The sequence below is a fragment of the Triticum urartu genome, chromosome 5 (assembly GCF_003073215.2).
Source record: "Triticum urartu cultivar G1812 chromosome 5, Tu2.1, whole genome shotgun sequence".
NCBI lineage: Eukaryota > Viridiplantae > Streptophyta > Magnoliopsida > Poales > Poaceae > Triticum > Triticum urartu.
In genome coordinates this window covers 631,983,298-631,999,215 of record NC_053026.1, presented here as the reverse complement: position 1 = coordinate 631,999,215, position 15,918 = coordinate 631,983,298, and the positions used below count along the sequence as shown (strand labels likewise).

Genomic DNA, 15,918 nt, shown 5'->3' with positions numbered 1-15,918 from the left:
GCGCTCACGGGATCGCCTTGCCAGTAGGTACTCCTCTAGTACCGTGGAAGAAAGGAAGTACAGTACTAGTCGGCTAGTGGTAGTGGCTACTGTAGCAAAGACAATCCGTCGTGTTCCAGGCAACGTGGCTGTGGTACAGGTACGCCCGCATATATCCACGAGCACAGTGCGTACCATCCTTTCCTTTCACGTCGAAGTACATGCACAGTGAGTGGTAGAGGCCGCGCACTGTACGTGCGTACAGTACGTTCTTGGGCACCTGTCGCACCAACCGTTCGTTCGGGACAACGAAACCCAGTGTAGACAACAAGGCAAGGGCAGGGCCCACCGGCTCATGGCCGTGGGAGCTGCAGAGCGTACGTACAAGCACAAGAGGACATGTGCAGCAAGACAGAGGGCTAACGGTATGTACAGTGACCGCCAGATAAAAATTTCACCGTGTTCTTCTAAAAATCATCATGTTTGTTTAAAAAAAAATCATATTGTTAGAGAAAGAGGGAAAGGGGAATGCTGACGAGAGGATGACGTGAATTCGATGGAGGGTCGGGCCAGGGAGGTCACGTAGGCTACCGGAAAGCAGAGGTTTTGTATGAGCCTCAGAGAGGAATGGCGTGATATGATATGATATGATTTGATGGCACTACGGGCAAAAGGTTTCGGGAGAGAGTGACGGGGTAGATCGACTAAACTACTGGAGATTGAGAAGATTGGAGGTGGACCTTAATCTGTTTTTTATCCAAGATCATAAAGAACTAATTTTACGAGGACAATCATATATACTTGCCCTTGTATTAGAAAAACGGTTCTTCTTTAAAAAAAAACAGAGAATCCCGACAAGACATCCGTTACATGTGACGGGATTGTATCCCGTAAGTGTCTAGTTGTTGATGATGACGATGTCAACTATTACCTCCATCCTGGTTTATTACTTCTCTCGTATTTAGGATCCTATTTTGACCATGATTTTAGCTAGTAAAATATAAATTATACATAATAAAAATAATATTATGAGAAACTGTGTTCAAATAAAAATCCAATGGTATTTTTTTTTGAGTCTATGGTTAAAATTTAACGTAAAATATGGAAGGGACCAAGAAACCTGGACGGGGGTTACCTGCTCACATTACACCTGTAGCGACCATGGTCCACTTCACCGTCATGGAGGAGCCCCAACTATTCACTTCACTTCCACAGGTGGACCTCAGAGGGGTCAAATCTAATGTATGTGGGTGATGGTGTGCGAAATGTACATGTACACGATATCATGGCCCTTGTTTCAACTCCTAGACAAAGAGAGTTTGCGGTACATCAGATTATTGGATTTAATGTGTAGTATTAAGTTGATTCAATGGTTAATATGGTTTGCTCAGAGTTTGGCATGAAGCCAACTTGATTATTTTCCACTAGACCAGTGTGGGTGGATTTATCCTTTCACGTGAATTCAAATTATCATGGGCGCATATGTAGGCCTCCCTCCTCCAGGATGTGTGCGGCTAGCCACTGACCACCACCAGGTCCTCCGTCACACACTGGAGTGCCTCTCCACCATCCCCATGCTGCCTCCCTTCGTCCACCGTTGGCCTGCCTCCGCTAGCCGTACATCCTTGCCTCTTGACAAAAATATTGATTGCTAATGTGAGAAGAACTCCAATGGGCTTGTGATCTGCCTCGCCTAGCTCGAAATGTATTAACGATTTGTCTAGCTTGACCTTTTGATTATTTTGGGATCATCGATTTATGTCTTGAGGAGATCGATATGCTCATAAGCAAAACCGATTGAGAATTTGTAGTAGCAGGCCAACAACTCCTAAGGATAAACGAATGGCAATCTACTCTCTTAAGCTTGATTTTGGTGGAAACAGTTGAACGATTTATGACAATTAACTACCCAAAGGGCCCTCGAGGCCTGAACATACTACTAGAATTCTTCTGCGTTATTGCCTAATCTGGACCATTGGTTGAAAAAACAAACGACCCTAAATAACTTGATGTAATATAAAAGGATTCTACACCATGCTCATGGACACTACACCGTGTGTGAGAAGGAGCTCCCGTCACAAGAGTAGCAGAGATGTCTGAAGCAAATGGTTGAAATGAGACAAAATAATAAAAATGAAAATCAATCCAAATCATAGATCGAAAGGTGAGAGGATTGTAGCATGACACATGAACAACTGTTTTGGTACTTCCCCTACAGATCAGTGCCTAGCTAGCTTGCAATTCAGTTTGTGGACACAATGGAGAATGGGTCGTGGCCGCGACATCAAAGATGTTGACAAGGCGACCTTCTAGTAGAGCACAAAGGATGCTCCAACAGCAGGGAGGAACACATGGAAAGTAATGTTGGCGAGCAAGCATTAGAAGTGGAATAGACCATAGGGAGATTGTTTTGTGTTGCTAGAGACACTACGTTTGTCTCAACATAAGTGTAGATATGGTTTTTCCAATGGCACTACATACAGTGGTATCAACCATGGCTCAACCTTAATGTTGCGGCTACAATCATCAGCCGTTACAACATGAAGGAAGGGAGGCCACCAAGAGCAATGCCACTGAGTGAGGGGTAGGGGAGCCACGATACAAACAATACAAATGTAAGAGAGATAGACAGAGAGGGGTAGAGGGAGAGAATAGCGGATGGGAAGGGGTGTGGCAGCTATGTTAAGAGAGAGAGAGAGAGAGTCGGTAGGGGGCATATATTTTAGGGTGAGGTTGATTGGTCTTCGGTCAAAAAAATCCGTAGTAATGGGCACTTATCTGAAATATTACAAGGTAGAGTATGTATTAGAGTCCAATGTTTCGCAATTGTAATGGCACATCAATGAAGGCATGTTTCGTTAGCAGAATATATATTAGAGTCATTGATGTCAGTTCTCTTCCTTTTGTGAAAAAAACTTCTGATCTACACATCCACTGTCAAGGTAGTACAAAGAACACTAGCAGTAAAAATTACATCCAGGTCCGTAGACCACCTAGCGACGACTATAAACACTGGAGCGAGCCGAAGGTGTGCCGCCGTCATTGCCCTTCCGTCATCGGAGCCGGACATACCTTGTTATAGTAGACAGTCGGGAAGTCATCATGCTAAGGTCTCAGAGGGCCAGCGCACCAGAACAACAACCGCCGCTGATGAAGAAAGTCGTAGATCGAAAGGATTCAACCTATAGACACACGAACATAGACGAGCTAAGATCGGATCCACCAGAGACAAATGCCTGCTAAATCCTGCAAGATCCGACAGAGACAAACCTCCACACATCCTTCGACGACGCTAGAAGCATCACCAGAACGGAGGTAAGCGGAGAGAACCTTATTCCAGCTTCAAGAAGCTGCCACCGCCTCACCTTCCCGAGGACACAAACCCTATCAAAACTCAAGAAAAATACCTAATAATAGAGCCTTTTGCGGCCGGCAAGGATCAAGGTCCACCTCGCCCCCATGGCCCTAAGGGCACAGGAGACGAGGTAGGCTGATGGCTGCGCGGCTGGAGGCCACGGAAACCCTAGTGTTGGGTGCGTTGGAAGCATGAGGAGTGAAGCACGCATATTCTTTTTATGAATGTTAGTTTCCGGCTGCCCCTATAGTGTAAGTATTACCAATGACGGTCGGCTCTAACCCATCTGTAGACGATCACCAATGGCTATTATTTTTTGTGCTAGTGACCCCCCCCCCCCCCCAGTTCTCGCGTCTTATTGACTTCTTTTATTTAAACAATATTTTTTTTGTTAATTGACACCAAAAGTCCTGTAAAAACTCGCCAATTCTGTACGGAAAAACTAACGCCCACACGCGTGGGCGTTTGCATATCGCCCACACGCCTCCATCACCACTCATTTTGCCACGTATGAATAGACGACATCAGCAGAAATCTTTTTGGTTTTCGGCTTAAAAATGTTTTATCTCCTAAATAAAAAAGCGAACTAAAAATCCGTTTTCACCATTAAATACGTCTCGACGAGATCTTCAAAACTAGACCCCATGTTGATATGTTTCAACGATTTTTTTTTTGCCCAGAAGTTGCCATGATGTTTACACTATAGTTGCCATAGTGCTTAAACTAAAGTTGCCATGTGGCAATTTTAGTTTGTAGATCATGGCAATTTTAGTTTTTTGATGATGGAAATTCCAGTATTTTGACTATGAAAATATTTTTTTTGAACCATGGCAATTTTAAGTGCATGTATCATGGCAATCTTAGTTTATGGTGCATGACAAGTCTAGTTTCTTAATTCTCCATTTTATAATATGTTAAAATTTACTTTTAATGTAAAAAAAATAGTTGAAACATATCATGGCAACTTCAGTGTAAATATCATGGCAATTCATGTGCAATAGACATGACAACTTTTAACCCAAAAAAAAATTCGCCGAAGTATATCGATATGAAATCTAGTTTTGAAGATCTCGTCGTGAGGGATTTAATGGTGAAAATGGATCTTCAATCGGATTTTTCATTTAAGAGATAAAACATTTTAAAAACTGAAAACCCGAAAAGATTCTCGCATGCATGCATGCGATGACGTGGCAATCTATTTGCATTAGAGACGTGGACGAGACTTGCCTGCTTCCTTCTCATGCTCCCATTCGTGCTCCTGCATACGTGGCTTAATTTGATTGGAGCAAAATAAGGCCCGACCCCACCCCCTTAAAATCAGGGGGAGATGATTAGATTATAAAGAAAAAAAAAAAAAAAAAGACAACCGTAGGATGAGATGGGAGCACGGATGGGAGTATGGAGAGGGAGCAGGCAAGCCGGATCCTTAGAGACGTGTGGTGCGGCTTTTTTCCTGCCACACGTATGGCAGTTATCGACGCCCATTTTGTAACATCACCAACAATCCAGTATATGGATTATATGCCATGTTACATATGCGCAATTAGCTAATGTAAATATGGATAAATGATTAGTCCTAAGGTACTCCATACGAAGTAAGAAAAAAAATGAAGTTTTCTAAAAAGAAAGGCAGAAAATAGAAGCGTATGGGAAAAAAGGAAACCAAGAAAGTCGCATGCAATTGGTCCCACCGATAGGCACGGTCCCAGTGGTCTTTTCAGTAGGCTGTTTTAATTGCAATTAGTTGAAAGGTGTGGACCACTCTTTCCCCACTTGGCGCCAGGACCTACTTAAGGAATATTTTGTGGGGATCAAAATAAACAGTCAATCATTTTTGTAGCCTATAAACATTTCAGCTAAGCTTCTCCTACCAGCCTTCAATCAATCGGTGAAGTGGAGATCAGCGAAAAAAGTTATGGCAAATAGACAATTTCAAAGCATCTGCAAATTTTGTAGTCAACATAATGTTATTTGAAAAATTCGAAAATGATATGTATTTTGAAGTTTCTGATTTTTTTTTAAAATACACATGAACAAACAGATGTATAATACATGCCTGTAAAATTTCATATTTCAACATGAAATTTTATGGGAATGTATTATACATAATGAAAAATTTCATGATGAAATACTCTTTTTTGTGAGATGCAAAAAATATATTATGGACTTTTATAATGAATGGTGCACGTGCTAGAAATACATTATTTTTTTGTAGCTTTCATCATGAAAATTTACAGAGATGTAGTATACATCCCTAGGTTCATGAGAATTTTTTGGATCTTTTTGAAACTTTAAATATGATCTTTGAATTTTGCAAAAAAATGAGCACCATGATGCTCGAGCCCCAACATGCATTTCCGACACCACTATATTTTGCACTCCTTCAATCCATATTAATTGTTGCACACTTAGTACACCGTGCGTGACAATTAATATGAAGTTGCACTAAGGCTGGTCGTAATGGTAGTATCATAGCTAGTATCATGCATGCTAACTACTCCCTCTTTTTCGGTTTATAGGGTTTAATTCAAAAATCTCACCAACCAAGGTAGATGGTGAGTGATTGCATACTTTTTGTAGTTTGCAAAAGCATCCAAAATGCTCTTGTTTTTCTCAAAAAATTATGTTTACCGATGCATTAATTGCAATGCATGCATGCATAAAGTACATGCATTGGTTAATTTTCTCTTAATAGTTACATGCAATGATTTAATGCACCTTAGAATCTGAACTTGTGATGGGGAACAACCAAATTGAGCCTTATAAAATGGAAAAACTAAAATGTTGAGATAAGCCCTATAAACCGGAAAGGAGGTAGTAGGCAATTTTGATGATGTGGCATAGAATTAAATGAAGAAAGACGAGGTTGAATATCATATGATGATACTGTAGCATAATAAATGCTATGCTACTATGTGTCATGCATGGGAATGAATAAAATATTACTCCATCCTTTTCGGTTTATAGGGCTTATCTCCAAATTTTAGATTTCTCATTTTATAAGTCTCAGTTTGATGGTTCCCTACCACGTATTCAGATTTCAAAGTGCATTAAATCATTGCATGCAAGTATTAAGAGAAAATTAACCAATGCATGGACTTCATGCATGCATGCATTGCAACTAATGCATTGGTAAACATAATTTTTTGAGAAAAACGAGTGCTTTAATTGAGTGTTTTTGCAAACTACAAAAATTATTCCACCACTCACCATCTACCTTGGTTGATGAGATTTTTGAATTGAGCCCTATAAACAGGAAAGGAGGTAGTATATACTATGCATTAATGAGGTAATATCATACACTACTATCATTAACTGGTATCATATGCATGATACTAGTATATGATACTCTCCATCACGTCAATTAATATAGTTTAGGAAGTAGTAGTACATTTCCACCCCTTTTAGTTGTTTCATCGGGGACATGCAAAAACCACATATACTTCCTATACATGAAAGGAACCATCATTTTCCATGTGTAGAAATGTAGAATCATCTGCTGCATCCCCCTCTGCGGGGACATCGATCAACTTCAACACATGTATCAGATCCTAGAGCTAGCTATTTATGTATGCAAAAAGTGCCCCCATCCTCATAGCAACATGTAGTCCACTAGAAGAAAGCATACGTTGTCCAAAAGGAAGTCCATTAGACAAAGGAAACAAGTCCCCATTACACGAACGTAGGCAGGAAAATGAAGAACATGTGACCTATGGCAAGAAGAGTAATCGGCATAATTACCAGCATGAGCAGACATGATTACCCTCACATATGTTACTCCCTCCTGTCCGAATTAACTGAAGCAGCCTGTATAGACAAGGGTGTGGCTAGGTCTCAGTCGACTGAGATTTAATTAAGTCTTAGTTAAGTGATACAACATGCAAGAGAGAAAAAGAAAAAAACTGAAAAGAAATTGTACACGAATCTTAATGTAAGATCTCATGGATATAGCATCGACTGAGACTTAGCAAGACTGTATAGACAATGTAAAATGAGTCTGCGACAGTTAATTCAAATCGGAGGAAGTACAAAAAATAACCCTAGATCACCCGAGTCCTGGCTAGCTAGTACTATCTCCTGTGCACTTGGTCGATTGGAGGAGTTTAAGCCACACGTATACATACACTGTGCACCGAAAGAGGCCGGTCTAACTAATCTCACATCCATCCACACACACACAAAAGAAGATTATTTCCATCTGCCAAAACCTGGTAGCTAGCACGTACGTTTGCACACTAGCAAATACATACATCCAGATATTTTTGAGATACGGCAGCAGTGGCAGCAGAGAGAGGCCGAGGCCGAGACCGAGAGAGAATCTCATATCATATCAGAAGAAGCAAGTAGAAGAGGAAGCAGCAGCTAGCGAGCGGCAGGGCGAGGCGAAAGCTTGACGGGGCAACCACCAGACCACCACCACACACCCAAACCCCGGCCTGTCCAGCCGACGACGACGAAGGGAGCCATAGCCATGTATGCTTTCCGTGCCCCGCCCCACACCTTTTTCCCGTTTCCTCTCTCTCTCGCTCGCTTGCTTTTTCCCCATGAGATCTTTGCTCTGGTTGGCTTCTTTAAGACCACTGCGCGCGTCCTCCCCAATCTGCTGCTGGCTTTTCATCCTGTTTTTTCTCACCTCCAGACCAAAGCGAGATTCTTGCGAGAGCCTGTGAGGTATAGTCTGCTAGTGTGATTTGGTAAAGGGCCCGGGATTGTCTCTTGTCTTGGATAGTTGGATTGGATTGCTACCTGCAACGCATCTTTTTTTGACCTCGTTGCTTTCCTCCTCTTCGTCTACCTTGCTATAGATGTATAGTAGCAGTATTTGTGCTCAGTCCTAGCTAAGATAGCCTTGTTGATTGGCTAGCTTGATAGATCAGTGGCGATAGGAGTGACTAATCAATTCGCGTGCCCTTCTGTTATTGTTCTCTGGAAAGATTTGGTCGTCCGAGCTACATGTATCTCTAGCTACTAGTTGCTTTGCGCAAAGTGAGCTCATCTCTTTCGATTGGTGTTCCTGCCCTTTTGTCTCGTTTGCTCTTGCTCTGCTGATTGGGTTGGTGGTGTAATTTGCTTCAGTTGTTCCATCGAGCTGGGTGGACCTTTTGGTGGCGTGTAACTCGGGAGGATGGCGCACGATCCGAGCCTGGGCTTCGCCGACTACTTCTCGGCGGCCGACGCGGCGGCGGCGTCGCTCATGCCCGCGATGGACGAGGGTGCGCCGGAGCTGTACGGCTTGCAGTCCGGGATGGAGCTGCTCGGCATGCGCGGCCTGCACGCTGCCGCCATGTCCGGCGCGACGTCCGTCTCTGCGGATGTTCACTGCGACGGAGGAGGAGACGGCCACGATGGCTCCACCATGCGCTTCTTCCTCGAGCAGCAGCAGCAGCAACATCATCAGCATCACCAGCCGAGCCAGGCGCCGCTGTCCCTGTCGCTGTGCCGGCCGGAGGAAGTCGCGCAGCTGCACCAGCAGCAGCACCATCACCATCTCCAGCAGCAGCAGCACGAGGCGTCCGCGGCGGCGTGGATGATGCCGCACGAGCACGACGCGGCGACCTACGCGCACGGGCACGGCGCGGCGCGGCCCCTGCGCAGCTCCCGGTTCCTCCTCCCGGCGCAGCAGCTCCTGCAGGGCTACTGCAGCCTCCCCGTGGACATCACCCCCAAGCGCGCCAAGCCGGCGCAGACGCAGCAGCAAGAAGACGGCGCCGGCGGTGAGGCCTCCTCGTCGTCGACGTCGGGCTGGACCCCGTCGCCGCAGATCCAGGCCATGGAGGCGCTGGAGCTCAAGAGGCTCAAGGACAGGCTCTACGTCATGCTGGAGGAGGTGAGCAGCGAGCTTCGATCGAGCTATAGCAATCCAAATATCCAATCATCCAAGCACAGCTCCATGGCTCCACCACACAAGCAGTTGCTTGATTGATTACTAATTAGCAGGCAGTGCAGCGCACGGCAGTGCTGCATGAGATCGAAGTAAAAGGGAATCTGGGATTGCAGGAAAGGTCGTCGTAGCAGGAGCAGGAGCAGGAGTTCCATCATGGTTGCCGGAAGGGTGCACCTGCGGCTAGGGCAGCCATGGGGAGCTATTCTTGGGCCACACCCTTCGCTTTCGGAAACCTCTATTCCCTTGCCTCGCATAGCCCGGGTCCCCTGCTAGATAGATAGCCCCGCCGGTCATGGCCATGCAACGGCCTCGTCTCCCACTCTCCCCCACACCCACACCCTGCCTGCCTGCCATGACTCTGCGGCTGCAAGCTTTCTCTGCATACCGCTGTAGTGCAGCACCACCACTTTGCCCATCTCCCTCGGTGAATTCAATGCAAGCATTTCTTACTGTTTACCACACTGCACTGCCACTGCCACTGCCACGGAAAGAGCTAGCTCCAGTGGTTGCAGCTGAGTTCTAGCTAGCATGCAGCTCCATCGCACAAGTCACGGCACAGCACTGGCAGTTAACCGTTACCCTCTAATTCACTGTTACATCGCCCATCTTAACTAACCAATTTACTGCATTGGTTAACTGATTCGGACAAGTTACCGCATCGGCAGTTCATTGTTACCGTGTAATTCAATGTTACATTTCCCATCTTAATTTACTGCATTGGTGTATCGCAGGTGGACCGGCGGTACAGGAGGTACTGCGAGCAGATGAGAGGGCTGGCGGGCGGGTTCGAGGCGGTGGCGGGGGAGCGGGCGGCATCGGGGTACACGGCGGTAGCGGCACGGACCATCTCACGGCACTTCCGAAGCTTGAGGGACGGGATCGTCGCGCAGCTGCAGGCAGTGCGGAAGGCGCTCGGGGAGAAGGACGTGTCGCCGCCGGGGATGACACGGGGCGACACGCCGCGGCTCAAGGTGCTGGACCAGTGCATCCGGCAGCAGAAGGCGATGCACCAGAACGGCGGCATGATGATGGACAGCCACCCGTGGCGGCCGCAGCGCGGCCTGCCAGAGCGCGCGGTCACCATCCTCCGGGCATGGCTCTTTGAGCACTTCCTCAACCCGTAAGTTTTTTTGAGCAAAAGAGGGTTTCCCCTCCGATTTCCATTAGAGAAACCATCCCTCGACCCGTAAGTAGTGGTACTTTCATCTTTACATGTCATGCATTAATCCAACAGTTGCTTCATCAACTAACAAAGTGATTTTATTTTCTTTCAATAACATAGATAACTACTCCCTCTGCCTCAAAATAAGTGGCGTGGTTTTAGTTCAAATTTAAACTAAAATCATGCCATTTATTTTGGGACGGAGGGTGCAGTATATAGTAAATTTAACTAACTAAGCATATCATAGACTATGTAAATAGATGCAATGTACATTGAGCAAAATTGAATTTTGCATAGTGTTAAGTACTGGAAAATCATTGGATTGGATATCAATTACTCCCTCCGTTCCAAAATGTAAGACGTTTTTTGACACTACACTAGTATCAAAAAACGTCTTACATTTTGGGACGGAGGGAGTAGTTCTTAATAGAGTTTTCTTCATATAAAGTTTATATTCTATCGTATGGCATACTATTCACCAGGACCACAATTATGTTGGCATCACCTGCTCAAAATTCCATGGCCATGTTGGCCTATTAGCCAATGGATGCTACATATACTCAAGCTGTCAAGCATATACCCAGTGTCATGTGTGTGTGTACGATCGATCCTTACTGACTATGGTGTTGGCTTATTCCAATTGGAAACATAAACTAATTGGCCGGTTTTCATCATGCATGTTAATTAGTTGATGAACTACGTGTACCTAGCTAGCTCGTGAGTGATTTTGTATGCACGCACGTACGTAAGCACAAAAGTCTTTTGTGAGAAAAGGATGGCTAGCTAGGTGGCTTAGTTAATCATGGTTAGCTAGCTGGATATGTGACGCATCTCTTAGTGTGTGATGTGTAAATTAACCATGGAAGTGTGTTTGAGTGGACAAAGCATAAACATCAGTGCTAACCGATTAGCTCTAATAAACTTGATTCATTGTTTCTTAATAGCGCATGCTTTCGTAGCATTTTGTGCTCATGTGATCGTACCAAAATGTGTGTATCCCTGCAGGTATCCGAGCGACGTGGACAAGCACATCCTGGCTCGGCAGACGGGCCTCTCACGGAGCCAGGTACGCACACGAGCTACCCGTGCACTGCGTGTGGATGGTCCATCTCCATCGTCACACCTCGATCGGTTGCCATGTCAGGGTCTCGGCGCGTCCGCTAGCGCTGGCCGGACAGAGATTCTTGGTTCTTGGTTACACTTGCACCTCTCGCTACAATGACATGCGCGCGCTGCATGCAGGTGTCCAACTGGTTCATCAACGCGCGGGTGCGGCTGTGGAAGCCCATGGTGGAGGAGATGTACGTGGAGGAGATGAAGGGCGAGCAGCAGGACGATGGCGGCCTGATAAACCCTAACAACCCTAGCAGCAGCGGCAGCCACGCCTCCGACGCGCAGGGACAGCAGCAGGGCGCGGCCGCGGCCGACGAAGGCGAGCGCGTCGGGGGTGCCGACGACCGGAAGCCGACGCGGGCGCAGCTGCACGTTGGACACGACGCCGGCTCCCTCGCCTCCGTCGTCAACATCGCCGGCGTTCCGGCGCGGATGGAGAGCTTCGGCGTCATGGACGCCGCCCACCCCCTTGACTTCGACGCGTACGGCGGGCAGGGCCAGGGCTTCGGGGGCGGCGTGTCGCTCACGCTGGGGCTGCAGCAGCACGACACGCACGGCGGCGGCGGCGTGAACATCGCGTTTGGCGCGCCGTCGTCCGTGCAGCACGGCGCGGGCGGGTTCCTGTTCCCGGGCGAGCAGATGGACGGCGTGGGTTTGCATCCGTCCGGCGGCCATGGCCAGAACATCCAGTTCGGCATGGATGGCGCCGCCGAGGGGTCGTCCCACGGCGTGCAGGACCAGCACTACCGGGGGATGAGCGCCGGGTTTCACCTGCTCCGTGACCTGGCCGGCTGATCTGCCGGTCGTCTGCGCGCGACGGCTGGCCCGGTGGCAAATTGCTGGTTGCACGAATGCCATCCGCGGCGAGGAGGCAGACTGCGGTGCCGCAACGGCGCCGGCAGGGGGTGGTGGGGTGGACCTGTACCAGTTTACCTGCACGCACGCTTCTGCATGCGCGACATTGCTTTTGGTGGTCGATCTTTTTTGTTGCCTGATACGCACGCAGCTCTCCTCACGGTCGATCGGGGCACGACACGGCTCCCGTCCCCGGCCTAGGGTGACCTTGCCGGAATGGTATGTTGCACATTAATTAGAGGGGCGGTGAGTACGTACGTAGCCGGCCGGTGCTACTGATCGTACGCGTAGTTTGGAAGCGGCCGGGCAGCAGGTGACCTGTCGATGTATCGATCGGCCGGCCGGATGATTGTCTAGGGGACCGGAGACTCGCAGCTTATTTTTTGTAGGTCGATTGATCAAATTGGTGATGATTGGCCCGAGATTGATTGGTTATATATGCTTAGCGATCTTTTCTGCTTATGCCCTAGTGACGCTACTTCGATTTGTTCTAGTACAATATATACTCATGCGATCATATATAGCTACGTACACGACGAGACTAAAGGTACTAGGTATACCGTTCTAATTTTAAACCGGGTTTGCTATTTATTAGTTGCCTGAAATATACTTAAATGCTAAAATGCAGTACGTACGTACGTCGTTCCAATTTTAGACCAATAGCCTAAAAAAGAGCAATTTGGATCCGTCAATTTTGCGCACGGCCCGAGGCCAAGACGGGCAACAACAAGGCACAGGGATGCCAGTGAGGCTGAGTCATGATTGACTCGGAGCTGGGGACGATGCGACCACGACATCGCTTGTGGACAACAACGTCGCCTGGCTAGGAGTGAAAGGAGGCCCCTTTTACTCTTCCTTCTGTGGTTGATGCATCGTGATGTGGACGAGTAGTGGCACTAGTAGAAAAAGGGGGCTTTGGTCCAGGCCAAGTAACCCCATTAGTCCCGGTTCAGTTCAGAACCGGGACCAATGGATGCATTAGTCCCGGTTCGTGCGGCTAAGGCATTAGTCTCGGTTCACCTGGGCTCTTTAGTCCCGGTTCATGCCACGGACCGGGACTAAAGGGTGCGATGCCCATTAGTCCCGGTTGGTGGCACCAACCGGGACTAAAGGTCTAACCTTTAGTACCGGTTAGTGCCACCAACCGGGACTAATGGCCTTTGAGGCATTAGTACCGGTTCATGGCACGAACCGGTACTAAAGGTCCAATTTTCAAACTCCCCCCTCCCCCTGGACCGCCTTTTCAGTTTTAGAAAAAACAAAAGAAAATGATGGAAATGTCAAAAAAATAAAATAAAATAAGTTTCCCATGTGATATGTGGTCTAGTTGTTGGGAAAATTTACAAATATGAATTTCGACTTTATTTACAAAATCTCTCTGGAATTTGTAAAATGGGCATAACTTTTGCATACGAACTCGGATTAAAAAGTTTTTTATATGAAAAATCATCTACTCGAAAAGTTACATCCGGTGGAGACCGCCTACGGCCTGTTTGCAAATTTGTAGAATTCTCAAATTCCAAAAGGAAAAATTTATGCTCAAATTTTAGTTTTTTTAAATTTTCATTAAATCTGGTCGAACTATGGTCAAACTACTTATTCAAGAAGTATTAGTGTTACTAAATAATTATTCAAGAATATTAGTGTTATTAAATAATTATTTCAGTTTTTTTGAATTTTGATCAAATCTGGTCAAACTATGGTCAAACTGTGGTCAAACAATGGTCAAACTACTTATTCAAGAAATTTTAGTGTTACTAAATAATTATTGTTTTTTAGAACAATAGTTTCAAATTCAAACAGTGAAATGTGTGACTTCATGCTCAAGCTAAAATCCTGAGGGTTAATAGGATTAACATCTTACTATTGTCAGGAAAACAACGAGTGCAAACTTGGAAACGAGGGAGAATAAAACCTGGAAGTTAAGCGTGCTCAGGCTGGGGGAGTGGGAGGATGGGTGACCGTCCGGGAAGTTAGATGATTTGGAATGATGAGGGGTGATTAGAGATTAAATTGAGCAGTGATGAGAGGGGTGATTAGAGATTAGAGGTTAAAATAAATCAGAAATTTGAAAATAAAAAAATTTCAAAAAAAAAATTCAAAAAAATTCAGAAAAATTACCTTTAGTACCGGTTGGTGTTACCAACCGGGACTAAAGATGGACCTCCAGGCAGCGGCCACGTGGAGGGCCTTTAGTCTCGGTTCTGGTTTGAACCGGGACTAAAGGGTCAGGGCATTAGTACCGACCCTTTAGTCCCGGTTCAAGAACCGGGACTAAAGGCCCTTATGAACCGGGACTGCAGGCCCTTTTTCTACTAGTGTGGTGTCTCGGACACGGATGCTGAGGCGGCGACTCCGTACGGCGGTCCGTGTGGTTGGCTCTCCGGCGGGCACCAAGTCGGTGGTGGTGGCTTTCCCTCTTGGCCGTGTGGACGGTGAGAGGTGTAGCGGCGGGTGGCTCGGGTGTGGCCTTTGTCTTTGGCAGTGGCTACGCCCCGATTCGGACCTAGGGATTTGGACACGTTGCAATTGTCCTGGTGACTTCATGCTGCCACAGAGGAGCTGTTGAGTGAAAGCTCTGCGCTTTGGTGCCGTCTACGGTACCGCTCGCGGGCGCCGCTTTCTTCCTGAAGACGTCATTGTGATGCTCATCTCGGTGTCAGGATTCCGCATGAAAACCCTTGTCTGCTCTAGACTCGACAACGGTGACGCTTGGCACCATTCTCCCTCCTGAGGGCGTTATCATGGAACTTATGTGTTGTAGAGCGTAGCGTGGCGTTGTACTCTTCTTCCTATGTTCTTTGTCGGTAGCATAGTCGTGTGTTCTGCGTGATCCGGTTATCTTGGGATCGACATTGTATGATGACTACCTCGTCAGTCACCATCTTGTATCATTCGGCCGTGTAATTTGATCGGTTGTTGCTTTATTTATAAAAAGGGGCCACCTGTGAATGGTCAAAACTAATGGTCAACCCGACCGACATAGTCATCAGTGCGACATGGTAGGTTTCAAAAAAATAAGAAATCAAATTTGTGGTAGCTTTTAGGGAATTTTGAAAAGTGATAGTTTTGTGGAACCCTAGCTCAAGTATAGTAGTTTTATGCTATTTAGTCAAGGTTGAAGGGGTCGAATGGGTAGAGTTGGTCTCCTTATCATCCTTATTCACACAAGTCACAAGCTTAACCTAAGCTGCACTGCATGTATCCAGACGGCATGCTAGTTCAGTACCCCTCACACCCCCCTCCCATAAACACATCTACGTACGTGTAGCTAGCGTCAGGCCATGCATTCTCCTTACGCTCAATGTTCTTCAACACAGTGATGCATGCCTATAGCTATCGTTTTCATGCGTGCGCAGTAGCAGTCCAAGTACAAACTTCACACAAAGAAATCTGTACAGGTAAGCAAATGAAAAGTCGACGGTTGAAGAACCAGCTGAGCGCATGCACCTAGGCTGCGTGGATGCTGGTGAATATATGTATTCAGTTGCTTGCCATGGCACGGCAAAAAGGCAGTCATCAAGCCTACTAAAACAATACTTGAAATGTTTGTTGGGATCATAATCGTGG

At 46.6% G+C, this 15,918-nt stretch overlaps 1 protein-coding gene across 3 annotated transcripts; it reads left to right on the top strand.

Annotated features, from left to right (window-relative positions):
* The first annotated feature begins 7,569 nt into the window (after window positions 1-7,569).
* Window positions 7,570-12,810, top strand: LOC125511414 (homeobox protein BEL1 homolog). 3 transcript variants are annotated; one of them, XM_048676777.1, is made up of 5 exons: window positions 7,570-7,807; window positions 8,411-9,161; window positions 9,950-10,338; window positions 11,386-11,446; window positions 11,623-12,810. In XM_048676777.1, the coding sequence occupies exons 2-5, from the start codon at window positions 8,460-8,462 to the stop codon at window positions 12,286-12,288; spliced, it is 1,818 nt and encodes a 605-aa protein (XP_048532734.1). In that variant the 5' UTR covers window positions 7,570-7,807; window positions 8,411-8,459; the 3' UTR covers window positions 12,289-12,810. The 3 variants fall into 3 exon arrangements, with proteins under 3 accessions (XP_048532734.1, XP_048532737.1, XP_048532735.1); XM_048676780.1 differs by having other exon boundaries at window positions 7,801-8,005; XM_048676778.1 differs by lacking the exon at window positions 7,570-7,807 and adding an exon at window positions 7,814-8,320.
* Window positions 12,811-15,918: the final 3,108 nt, after the last annotated feature.